At 36.6% G+C, this 13997-nt stretch overlaps 1 protein-coding gene across 2 annotated transcripts in view; it reads left to right on the top strand.

Moving 5' to 3' along the window:
- LOC148947167 (zwei Ig domain protein zig-8-like) overlaps positions 1 to 13997 on the top strand; it is a 326989-nt gene that overhangs the window by 287370 nt on the left and 25622 nt on the right. The window contains exon 4 of one of the 2 annotated variants that reach the window (XM_089097298.1): positions 4230 to 4340. In XM_089097298.1, coding sequence (XP_088953424.1) covers positions 4230 to 4340 — 111 coding nt within the window. Of the gene's footprint in view, positions 1 to 4229; positions 4389 to 13997 lie in introns of both variants that reach the window. The other variant, XM_089097297.1, reaches the window with a different exon arrangement.

The following is a 13997-nucleotide window of genomic DNA, read 5'->3' as shown; positions in this document are numbered from 1 at the left end:
GGTGAGCAACTAAAATCTCGACAAAATGGGGAGGGATTGAAAAGGATGCGTTCGCGTCATTCACTCATCAGTCTCCACCCAGGTAGGAAGCAAGGGACATCAACAAGGACTTTGAGGAATAAAACAAGGAAGACCAATAGGCAGAAGAAGAAGAAGAATAAAAGGATAGGTAGATCAAAGAAGGATTTCTTCTCTTAAGATAACTTATCTCCCCCACAAGGAATCATATGCATCAATTAGTTCCTTATTGAATCTATTCAATGCTGAAAATGTTGATGTCAGTGTCAAGTATGGCTACTATCAACAATTTCACCCCCAACAACCCCTCTCGGAAAATATACACTTTCAAATATTTTCCAATGAAGAATATTTCATTGATTTTTCGTCAACATTTATTGATTTAAATGTTGTGGTGAAGAAAAAGTCTGATAATACAACTCCAAATGCCGGCGATGGTCTCTCCTATGAAAACTGTATTCTACACAACCTATTCAAACAAATTAATGTATTTATTAATGGAACATTGGTGAGCACTAGCAATAATTTATCAAACTATGCAAGCTACATACAATTTATGATGATGACGCCAAAGGCATACAAGGAGTTGAGAGGACAATCATTGGGCTATCATTGGGCTATGAATATCGATCAGGTGTTGATACTGACGGTGAGTTGACTACTGCAGTGACCCAGGAGTATCATCTAGTTGAAAAATTAAATCATGAGATATTCAATATATCCCAATGGCTACCTCCCAATGTCAAGATTGACATAAAGCTACAGATGGCCCCATCGTATTTCATTTTAATAAAAACACTTCCTGCAGCACCCGATGCAAATGTCATTATCACATCGGAAATTCTCCACGTCCGAAAACAACAGGATATGAGCTCTTTTGCATTGGCAGCGGAAAAGCTAAGAACAAATGGCAACAACATTAAGCTTCTTGTCCCCCATACGATCACCAATCAACGTCACATTGCCACTGGCTCTCGTAGCTATAGCGATTCATCATTTATCAATGAAGAAATCCCATCAAAAATGGCTTTGGCCTTTGTGAAGAGTGGTAGTGCCGTTGGATCCTATACTGAATCCCCCCATGATTTTATTTTTTTTGGTCTGTCTAGCCTTGTGTGCAAAGTGAATAGTAGTCGACTAAAAACATTATAATTTGAAAGATAATCCTAAAAAACTGTGTAAAAATTGATCATACAATCCCTAGATAATTGTTCTCAGGTGATTGAAAAAAAAATAATTAATAAAGTGGCCTCAAAAATTCATTATAGTTTCGCAAATGTCAAGGACTTGAGATAAATGACTAGTACGAAAAGGGACTTCGCATTTTGAGTGTACATTTGCCAATGCTCTGACCGAGAGTATCACCCTAATATCACTGAGTCAATTTGAAACCTATTGGGAAATCAGACCCGACGGCAGGGCTCTACTAGACCTAGCATCATGAACACAAACCAAATAATCAGCGTATTTAGTATGGATCCATACACGTCCCAGTACAAGTCCTATTGCATACCTTCGGACTTCATTGAAAAAATTCCAAGCTTTAACAATACCCTAATCATTGTTAATAGCAGTCCATCGACTTTGAAGACCGGTCATTGGCTATGCATCTTTCAAACAGCGAAGAATATTGAATTTTTTGATCCTCTTGGCCTATCGTATAAATTCTACGCTCCATACATCAGCAACTTTATTGAAAGCAGGAGGAAAACCATTATTCAAAATCAACGAAGAGTACAGGATTTAACAACTAAGACATGTGGCTTTCATGCACTACTCTTTTTCATATTCAGATGTCGTGGCTACACCTACAAGCAGTTTCTCGACATCTACGTTGACTTACCTCGATTGAACGACTTTCTAGTGGAAAATATACTTACAAGTGTATTTAATATTGATTTTAGTGCCCTAATAATAAAATGTTCTAAAGAAGTATGTGAAATTGTTTATTATTAAAAAATGTATATACATGATTAAACGACTTTTGTACTCTTTAGATTTCATCCACTACTAGGTATTTGTCGACAACAACTAGTGCAGATAGATTATCTGAATTCACAGTGTACTGATCCTGATGTACTGCAATGTCAGGGTCACATTTTCTACAGTAGAGTGTAATTTCACTCTTGTCATATCTCTTTGTATAGTCAATTATACTATTCTCATTCATTCTATAGAATTCACATGTTTCAATTTGCTTATTTGAAGCAATTTCACAAACAGTGTCCTCAAGTGTCAAATCACATTCCGTCACAGCCAAATACAAATCAGTGTGCTTGTAAACATAACACCAAGTATATTCAAGATGTTGAAGTATAAACCATAGTCTCTTTCTTTCCCAGAATTTGAATTGTTGGCCCGGTTCATCGTCACTGAGTATACTAAAAAAAAAACATTAAACACTTCGTTGGACTAAACCAAAACCCCGGCCAGGATTCTTTCCAAACACAATTAGATTTATGCACCAGCACTACATAAAACTATTATAGTAGCTATTGGAACATGGGTGGCCTCTAGGATGAGAGTCACACACCTCTTCAAGACAGGAATTACAACCTTTAATTTGTACAGCATATCCTCTATGCAATTTACACGGGTTGCATAATCTACACTTTTCATCATACTCATCAATCATTGTGCAATTCTCACATGATGATGACCAACTGCCCAGTGTGTACATACATAACGGACATGTATGGAACATTTTGTCATGTGTTGACACTCTCACTACCACAATGAAACTGAGCTAGCAACTAAAAAAATTATCTGAGATAAAGATAGAGAGGAGTAAATCATCCTTGAGCACCATCTTTCTCACGAAAAAAGTCTTAAATTTCAGAGATAATGTTTATAAGCATATCCACAATATCATTTTGCCGTGTCGTGATCAATATATCAATAAATTGTGTAAATGTATTTGGACCACGACGTAGAAGCTTCATACAATAGTCTAATGATGGAGAATCAGTTTTCATTATATCAACAAGCATTCCCCGAGGAAATATCTTACTTTGAAAAGAAAACTCTAGAAAATCATCATCTAGAATCAAACGTTTTTCCATAAGAACTAGATTCCTCATGATTCGCTCTTTCTCGAATCAATCCATTTTTTAGAGTCCTAACTCTCTCACAACCATCTTCAGATTAACCAGAATTTCTTTTTGTACTCTAGAAGATATACGCTAGTCTAATATAGAAATAAAAAAATGCCATTGATTTAGAAACATTTTTATTGAACATAATTACAAAAATAATATTCAGTGATGCAATTTGTTCTCATCAATATATTTTGTTAGGACATCTAATGCTGACCAAAGTTTATGTATATGGATAAAATTCACTTTTCCAGAAAAACATAGCTGCTCCTCCTGCTTAAATCTGCTTAATGATATCACGTATCTAGCATACATACTATCCCATTCATGGCATAGTCTACAGCCAGCGGTTATTTCCACAGCTACATTGTGTACTCGTATATCGCTGCTGCTGCTGCTGCTGTCGGTTCCATCATTAATCTCCAATAATGTAAATGCACCACTCATTTTTTCTCCACAAATATCCTGTCAAATAAACTATTCTCTCTCTGAATTCAATTCTCTTACTAATATGAACTACATTGAAAATTACTCCTTATATTTGAATCCAATTACTAATCAAGTTACTGTATATGGAGTAACCACCGCTCTCTCTCTGATTGACCCCAAAAAAATGGGTGTTACCTTAGAAACCCGTCTGGTAAGGCATGTACCGGTCGTAGTAATAGGTGACTGACCCTGGTAAGTCATATTACGCAATCTCTTGTGATATTCCCTATGCTTTTCCGTGCACAATTCATGTGTAATTGTATGTGTATTTCATATTCCCTATGGCCTTACTACTTATACCCATTATCTTCCAAGCAATTATCTACAAGCAAATCAGCAATTTGCACATTTCCAGTAAATTCCGATCGAAAAGTTAACTAAGAATCCGTCTTTAAAGTTTCAAGTTTCTTAAATTCTGGTTTTTGAGGAAGATTTTCATTTTGCTCTACTGTAAAATTATTAAAAGTGGACTTAGACCCTTTTTTCAAAACGCCACAGACATTCTATTTGTTAGCTAGTGACTCACATACAGCACGAATTGTTTTGATAGTAGCTTTTTTTTCAGTAAAATATTACCATCTTCATTAATTCGCAAAGGCAATATTATAAGACACTCAAATTTTACAGGTATCCTGGGTGAGGTTAAAAGACTGGAGGATACTTACTTCAGAAACGCAAGTATATTACAAAGACGAGAGGTTTCGACTAGCGCATGAATCTCCCGATACATGGACACTGGTAATTAAGTTTGTTAAGAAAGAAGATGAAGGACTCTATGATTGTCAAGTATGTCTTATTTTCCAAACATGATAATCATTAACAGAAATAATCCAATTTTCTTCCACTGGATAAAATTACGAAAGTCGCAAATTAACAAAACAGAAAAAAAATAAAAAGACAATCACAATTAGAACAGAATACAATGAAATAACATTGCAAAAATAGTGGCAAAAATAAAAACACTAGCCAGATAATGAAAATCAAAACAACAGAACTCGTGACTTCTTCATAAGCCATATTAGATTCTGGAAGGGCCATAAATTGAAAAATGCATCTGTTGCCAGCTTATCCCAAAACTTCTCAAACCGCTTAATAATATAAATAGCTATAAATTTGGAGATATTTTCCTTTTCCAATAACGGCCAGGTAGATAAAGCAAAATTTTATAATAATGAAAATATGAACAGCAAACCAACAACAAATCTAGCTAATTGCTGAGGTTGAACTCTCGAATTAGACAGAAGTTGGACACAAAAACGTTAAAATAATTCAGCTAAAGCGGACCTATTCTCAAAGGTAGTCTGACATGTAACAGACAAGTTGAACATATTCACTAAGTCACCTTAATTAAACGCCTTATCCCTACTTGACTTGTTCTTTTATATAATTAAATAAAAAAAAACAGTTTTTTCAATTGAAAGTAAGGAGCAACAGTAAAACTTTAAACAGTTCTGTTAGTACAGCGCTCGACTTAAAATTAGATTAGGCCTATCATGCGTCCAATTTCAGCTTGATTTTTTTTCGATCATGGTTTGTCCCTTCTTATGATTACTTTTCAGATAATCCACTATTTTTACAAATGTGATGCACGTATTTTTTAAAGTATATCCTGGGAAGGCTCATTTTAAACTTATTACTCATATCTACGTGCTTTTTATCAATTTTATCCTCCAAAAGTGCCATATAGCACTAAAAACGGCAATTTTGGTACCACTTCTTAAGTGGAAGAGTTTGAAAACATAAAACGGTACCATTGCGACTAGACCCCGGTGCCACACCGATAAGGGAAGACCGGTGGTGGGGCCAAAAATAGCAGCGGCGGCGCGCCACCGATGATTTTTTCGCGCCGCCGTCAATGAGATCAATGTTGACCGCAAACATTAATGTTTTCATCAGTCTTTCTCAAATCCCAGCTTGAATATACAAAAGAATCGGGCCTATTCATGAGTTAAAAATTTCGCGAGTCGCTGGCTGGACGCTGGTCTTCTTCGTTATTCGTCAAGAGAAGTAGAAAGCTGGTAGAAAACAAATAGCTGTGGCGTTTCAGAACCCTTGCATAATAGGTGAAATAATAGATAATAGATTATCCGTGGCATTCAATAAGATCCAAGGAATCCAATTAAAAGGGAGTACACACAAATCGGATCGGATTTTTATGCTAATTTCAAATATACAAATTTTATCAAGTGTAGTATTACCCATGATAAGTTACGAGCCTGAGAATATTGGTATTATTTTCGAAAAATGGGGGAAACACCCCTTAAAGTCGTAGAATCTTAATGAAAATCACACCATCAGAAAAACGTATCAGATAACTCTATTGTAGAGATTTAAAGCTCCTATATGCAAAGATGTAGAATATTGTGTTTTTTTCTGCCAGAAGAAAGATCACGGATGCGATTTATTTCTTTGTTTTTTTTCTTCCCAGGGGTGGTTGTATTGACCCATTGGTCCTAAAATATCACGAGAGGATTCATTCGAACGAAAATCAAAGGTTCTAGTGTCCTTTTTAAGTAACCAAAAAATAGGAGGGCAACTAGGCTCATCTTTTCCCAAAGTCACTGGATCAAAAATTTCAGATAGCCATTTTGTTCAGCATAGTTAAAAATATCTACTAAATATGTCTTTAGGTATAAAATGACCCGCCACAGTCCCCGAGGAAGGGCTGCAAGTTGTGAACTTTGCCCATTGTTTACATGTTGTATTTTTTATTGGAAAGTATACAGCCATTGTTTTTTGGGGGGGGGGGGGGGGTGGGGGATGGAGCGCTTAAGGTGGATTTCTAAGGGGAGAATCTTCCTTTGGGAGGGAAATTTTTGATGAGTGAATATTCTAGGGGAAATGTTACGATGGGGGGTTTTGACAGAATTACTATACGAAATACTTTTTAATTGTCATAAATTCTCTTTGCCAAATTTTTTATATGAGAATGTCCCAGGGGAATTATTCGGGGACTATTTTCTGTCGTTTCGTTTTCTGGGAAATAATTTCTACGGAAGGGGGCATTTCTGGAGTGACCGAGAAACCGATTATAGATTAAAGTCTTATTCCAATGAAAAAATGCCAAGGAAAATTTTTCGCGGTGAATTGTCCACAAGCAATTTTACAGAGAGGGGGAATTCTCAGCCAAGAAGGAACTGTCTGGAGGGAATTTGACGGAGGGGTGTGCACTTTACGTTGGATGAAATTTCCACGGAGGAGTTCCGTGAGGGGGAGGGGTACATTTCATAGATGGTTAGCCAGATTTACCGGCAATATTTGAAAAACGAACAGAAATTATGCCATGTATGAAGGGTTGCTCCCTCCTCAATATTATATTCTTTACGCTAAAGTTTCACTGTTCACTAAAATTGAAACACAGGGGCCGTTTAAGTAGAACAGGCAGATTTTTTAAAAGTGTTAACAACTTCAGCGTAAAGAGCAAGGTACTGAGGAGAGGCGACCCTTCATATCCGGAATGAATCAGCCAAAACTAATATGCAAATTGTATTTTGATTATTCATGCACAGTGAGCCAAAATTGAACCTGCATTAGTTGAAAAACGTTCAGAAATTAAATAAAAAACAAGTTCTTTTTACTGAACGTAAGGAGCGACATTAAAACTTAAAACTAAAAGCAATTATTCCGTATTTGAAAGTGGTTGTCAATGATAAATCACTAGGGGTGGCACCGTGATTGGTTGATTTTCGGGGATTCGGGGAACCAAATTTTTTTTCGGCGTGACAAAGAGATCTTTAAGAAAATCCCCGAATTAAGGGATAGTGCAAGCCCTGCTTGATTTCTAATCAGGAAAATCGAAACACTTAACCACACGAAAAAATAAAAGCTCCAACTTTGCGGTTGAGGCAATAAAGAATTGCCGTCAAATTAATTCCAAGTCAACCGAACGCCGCTGCCTCTGCCAGTGGTGGCAGTATTGCCGGCAGCGTTGCAACACTACAACAGCGGTCAACCGAGCCTCTCGCTGGCGGCGTTCGGTCAATGTGTTGGCGTGGTGCCAGGGTCTAATTGCAATATTTATGGTCCAAAGCGCTAAACTGGAGGTTTATAAGAACCCCTCACATATACTCCCCCTCCAGACTCTTTTAATAGGTTTTATAAATCACCTACTCATCTTAAAAGTAAAAGATTATTGCAAAAACAAATTAACTAAAGCTAAAAACTTTTCAACAGTAAATCCATCAAAAATTAAGCTTGAATGATCAACAGTTTTGAATTGAACCTTCAAACTTCACTCTGCGATGAACCCTGTGTGCTAGTTCTAACGGTGGTAATTGAGGGGAAGGGACGTCCTTGCCCCCTTAGTTTTTGCTCCTGCCTAGGTCAGAGGCAACGCTATAGCGTTGTCTATAGTAAAGGCCATACGGCTCCAATTATTATTGTTTTTTTCCCAAGAGGCACTTCATATGGAAGGGGTCATCATAGAAACTTCAAAGGGGGCTCATTCGATTGGAAATCGAGATTTCTAGTGCCCCTTTTAATAGTTGAAAGTGATTGGAGGGCAGCTAGCCCCCCCCCCCCCCACCCCACCCACCCATGCCAATCATTCCCCCAAACACATCCAATCATAGTTTGAAGATATTCATTTTGTTCAGCGTAGTTGATGTTTTCGGACAAATTATACTTCTTATGAGGACACTCCCCCTACATCTCACAAGACAATAGTTGTAAGTTATAACCTTGGGGCATATAAAGTTTTATGGAAGGCGTCGTCGTAGAAACTTCAAAAAAGGCTCATTCTATTGGGTATTCAAAGGACTAGTGCCCTTTTTAATAGTCAAAAGTGATTGGAGGGCAATTAGCCTCCCCTCCCCCCATATGCCCATCAATTCCCCAAATACTTCCAATCAAAATTTTGAGATAGCAATTGAGTTCAGCGTAGTTGATTTCCAAATAGAAAATATGTTTTTGAGGAGGACACTCCCCCACAACCCTAAGGGCAAGGGCTTTAAGTTATGCCCTGGGGGCATATAAGGTTTTTATAGAAGGCGTTGTCGTAGAAACTTCAAAAAAGGCTCATTCGATTGGCGAAGTCGGCCGAGTAAAAACAGCTTTTTGACGGCAGAGCAAAAAAAAAACGTTTCTGGAAAACATGTATTGTTTTGTGAAGTATCAATAATGAACTTTATGTTATAGGCTGAAAGTTTTTCAGAGGTGTCAATGCTGTTTGCAGTGTTTTCAGAGCTGTCTTATCTCGCCTTATAACGAAAAAAAGATCATGGCAGCGTTGTTTCTACATTTAATTTTAATCACAAACTGAACAAAGATTGATTTCAAAAAACAAAGTTTTTTCGAGGGTTGTAAAGAGTGAAGTTGAAACTCAAAACGGACAAAAATTATTACTTCACAGCCTATCTAATATATATAAAAAAAATTACAAATAAACCAACTATTTATGTTTACCTCTGCTTTTAGGATTATAGAAAACTAACGCTTTACTGAAAACACAAAAATAATATAGAAGTTTTGGTACAGTAAAAGCAAACCAATTAAGGACACTTTTTTACAGAATAAAAATATTATTAATCTCTTTTAGGATCAATCCCTTTTAAGATAAAGCAACAATCTATTTTAGAATTGTTGCTTTATTTTTTTATGTTTAATTTTGATTAATTGGTATCACTTTTGCACAATGACTGGCTCTCGTTTTGATTCTGAAAAGGACATGTCAAGATTAGTTTGTACACAAGTTTGAAGTAAAGCCATCTTGATAGTATTAGGACTATAGACTAGCTTTAGAATTTGTATCATAGCTTGAAATCCAGTGTTGAATAGAGAAAAATAATCGAATTTCCAGAGTTTATATTATGTCTTATTTGATCTTCATTTGAAGTAATATTAAAGCATGTTTCTTACAATTTACGACTGTATATTACTCACTATTGGTATTACAGCTGGCAAGACCGAAATTCTACCTGATAAATAAATCTAATATTTCTGTATGCTGTTCAATTACTTTGTGGTCATTGAAAAAAATATTTAATTTTACCCTTATGTTTTTTACGATAATTCTAATTGTATACTGAAAATTACTGGTGTAAGACTATGAAAAGTTTTATAAATTCGTTTATTGCTGTCAGGCTACATACTCACTTTTGCCTCCAAAATCATTATTCCTGTTTTTTATACTTGACTTTTGTGTTTTCAGTAAAATGCTAGTTTTCTATAATCCTAGAAGTATAGGGAAAACTAATTAATTGGTTTACTTGTACTATTTTTATTCATATGTATTTAATAGGTTGTGAAGTAATAATTTTTGTCCGTTTTAAGTTTCAACTTCGCTCTTTACTTCCCTCGGAAAACTTTGTTTTTTTTAATTAATTTAAAATAAAAGAACATATAACCGTTAGCGATAATGCAGATGCGTTCTGCACAAAACCGTTCATTTTATATTGATTAATTCAAAAAGAAATAAAAGAGATTTTTTCAAAAAATTTCAAAAAGAGTTGCAATAAACCAAAGACGGAGTGAAATAAAAATGAATTAAAGTCTAAAATGAACTGGAATCACTATCTATGACGAAAGAGGGTCAAAACAAACATAAAATACAATGATTAATCAAGTCAAACCAAAATGGAGAGATACCTACGCAAACAGAAGAGTTCTAACGCCCTTTCAGCCTTCTATTGGCCAGAGGCCCCTATTGGCTCCTATGCCTTCCCAAGGCCAGAACAAAATTTGCACTTTACTGAAAAAATATAAAGTTTTTACTTTTATAACTTTAATAAATCAAATAATATAAACATTTTGATTACTAAATATCAGTATATGTATATTAAACTGACAATGCATATTCATTTGTATTTTTTCAGTAAAGTGCAAATTTTGTTCTGGCCTTGGTAAGGCATTGGGGTTTTGCGCACAACTTGTGTTAATTTCTGCTCGTTTTGAGTTTGACTCGGTTAATTATTGTAATTTCTGTTCGTTTTGGGTTTCATTTATTTATCTATGCTGATTTGAAGTAGTTTCACGCTTGGTAGATTTTTTGATTTTATATTTGCTAATTTTTTGTTTAATGGAGTTCTTTACTTTTCTTTGAAAAACTTATTTTGTGGAAATAGTTTTTAAAATTAATTTCTGTTCGTTTTATATTGACATAGTCTTTTCAGGGAAAAAGAAAATAACACTTTAAATTTTTTCTTTTTTTAAGACTTTATAATTGGGCCTGCAAAATTTTGATTGGATGTGTTTTGGAAAATGGTGGGCGTGAGAGGGGCGTTAGCCACTATCCAATCACTTTGAACTATTAAAAAAGGCACTAGTCCTTTCGATTTCCAATTGAATGAGCCCTTTTGAAGTTTCTACGACAACACTTTCAAAAAAACTTTATATAACCCAGGGCACAACTTACAACCCTTCCCCTGACGGCTATGGGGGGGGGGGCTGCCATTCTTAAAAATCGAGTTTCCAAAATTATCGACTACGTTGAGTAAAATGGGTGTCAAAAAATTTTGATTGGATGTGTTTGGAATACGTGGGCGTGAGACGGGGGTTGGTTGCCCTCAAATCACTTTCGACTATTAAAAAGGGTACTATCCCTTTGAATTTCAAATCGAATGAGCCCTTTTTAAAGTTTCTGCGACAAAGATTTCGATAAAAATCTTATATGCCTCCAGGGCATAACTTAGAATCCTTACCCTGAGGGTTGTGGGGGAGTGTCCTCCTCAAAATTATATTTTCTATGTGGAAATCAACTACGCTGAACAAAATGGCTAGCCCAAAATATTATTGGATTCGTTTGGGGAAAAGGTGGACGTTAGAGGTGGGCGACTATTAAAAAGGGTACTATCTTTTTGAATTTCAAATCGAACGAGCCCTTTTTCAAGTCTCTACGACAAAGATTTCAATAAAAACCTTATATGCCTCCAGAGCATAACTTATAATCCTTGCCCTGAGGGTTGTGGGGGATTGTCCTCCTCCAAAATATATTTTCTCTCTGGAAATCAACTACGCTGAACAAAATGGCTATCTAAAAATTTTAATTGGATGTGTTTGGGGGATGGGTGGGCGTGGGGGCGGGGGCGCTAGTTGCTCTTCAATCACTTTCAACTATTAAAAAGGACACTAGCCCTAGCTTTTTTAGAAGTTTCAACGACAACACTTTCTTTAAAAACCTTATATGCCCAGGGCATAACTTAATACCCTTACCCTGAGGGCTGTGGGGGAGTGTCCTCCTCAAAAACATATTTTCTATCTCGAAATCAACCACGCTGAACAAAATGGCTATCTCAAAATTTTGATTGGATGTGTTTGGGGGAATAATGGGTGAGGGGGGGGGCTAGTTGCCCTCCAATCACTTTTGACTATTAAAAAGGGTACTAGCCCTTCGAATTTACAATCGAATGAGCCTGTTTTGAAGTGTCTACGACAACGCCTTCTACAAAAAGCTTATATGCCCCCAGGACATAACTTAAAACCCTTGCCCTGAGGGTTTTGGGGGAGTTTACTTCATAAGTTATGCCTCCAGGGCATAACTTATAATCCTTTCCCTGAGGGTTGTGGGGGAGTGTCCTCCTCAAAATAAATTTTCTATCTGGAAATCAACTGCGCTGAACAAAATGACTATCTCAAAATTTTGATTGTATGTCTTTGGGGGAATGATGGGCGGGGGCGCTAGTTGCCCTCCAATCACTTTCGACTATTAAAAAGGGCACTAGCCCTTTCAATTTCTAATCGAATGAACATTTTTTGAAGTTTCTACGATAACACATTCTTTAAAAACCTTATACGCCCCCAGGGCATACCTTAAAACCCTTGCCCTGAGGTCTGTGGGGGACTGTCCTGCTTAAAAACATATTTTCTTACTCAAAATCAACTACGCTGAAAAAAATGGCTATCTAAAAATTTTGATTGGATGTGTTTGGGGGATTAATGGGCGTGGGGGGGGGGGCTAGTTGCCCTCCAATCACTTTTGACTATTAAAAAGGGTACTAGCCCTTCGAATTTCCAATCTAATGAGCCTGTTTTGAAATTTCTACAACAACACTTTCTACAAAAATCTTATATGCCCCCAGGGCATAACTTAAAACCCTTGCCCTGAGGGTTGTGGGGGAGTGTCCTTCTCAAAAACATATTTTCTATCTGAAAATCAACTACGTTGAACAAAATAGCTATCTCAAAATTTTTATTGGACGTGTTTTGGGAAAAGGTGGGCTTGATAGGGGGGTTAGTTGTTCTCCGATCACTTTGGACTATTAAAAAGGGTACCATCCCTTTGAATTTCAAATCGAATGAGCCCTTTTCCAAGTTTTTACGACAAAGATCTCAATAAAAATCTTATAACCCTCTAGGGCATAACTTATAATACTTGCCCTGAGGGTTGTGGGGGAGTGTCCTCCTCAAAAATATATTTTCTATCTGTAAATCAATTACGCTGAACAAAATGACTACCTCAAAATTTTGATTCGATGTGTTTGGGGGAATGAGTGGCGGAGGGGCGCTAGTTGCGCTCCAATCACTTTCGACTGCTAAAAAGGGCACTAGCCCTTTGAATTGCGAATCGCATGAGTTTTTTTTAGAAGTTTCTTTGACAACACCTTCTTTAAAAACGTTATATGCCCCCAGGGCATAACTTACAACCCTTTCCCTGAGGGTTGTGGGGGAGTGTCCTCCTCAAAATAAATTTTCTATCTGGAAATCAACTGCGCTGAACAAAATGACTATCTCAAAATTTTGATTGTATGTCTTTAGGGGAATGATGGGCGGGGGCGCTAGTTGCCCTCCAATCCCTTTCGACTATTAAAAAGGGAAGTAGCTAGTAGAATTTCCAAATGAATGAGTTTTTTTAGAAGTTTCTACGAAAACTCATTCTTTAAAAACCGTATATGCCCCCAGGGCATAACTTAAAACCCTTGCCCTGAGGGAGTGGGGGAGTTTCCTCCTTAAAAACATATTTTCTTTCTCAAAATCAACTACGCTGAAAAAAATGGCTGTCTAAAAATTTTGATTGGATGTGTTTGGGGGATTAATGGGCGTGGGGGGGCTAGTTGCCCTCCAATCACTTTTGACTATTAAAAAGGGTACTAGCCCTTCGAATTTCCAATCGAATGAGCCTGTTTTGAAATTTCTACAACAACACTTTCTACAAAAACCTTATATGCCCCCAGGGCATAACTTAAAACCCTTGCCTTGAGGGCTGTGGGAGAGTGTCCTCCTCAAAAACATATTTTCTATCTGAAAATCAACTACGTTGAACAAAATAGCTATCTCAAAATTTTTATTGGACGTGTTTTGGGAAAAGGTGGGCTTGATAGGGGGTTAGTTGTTCTCCGATCACTTTGGACTATTAAAAAGGGTACCATCCCTTTGAATTTCAAATCGAACGAGCCCTTTTTCAAGTTTCTACAACAAAGATTTCAATAAAAACCTTGTATGCCTCTAGGGCATAACTTATAA

The sequence above is a fragment of the Artemia sp. Qi Xiang Cuo genome, chromosome 11, assembly GCF_049724085.1.
Source record: "Artemia sp. Qi Xiang Cuo chromosome 11, ASM4972408v1, whole genome shotgun sequence".
In the NCBI taxonomy this organism is placed as follows: Eukaryota; Metazoa; Arthropoda; class Branchiopoda; order Anostraca; family Artemiidae; genus Artemia; species Artemia sp. Qi Xiang Cuo.
Note: the sequence above shows the minus strand (reverse complement) of the source record. Positions and strands in the feature narration are given on the sequence as shown.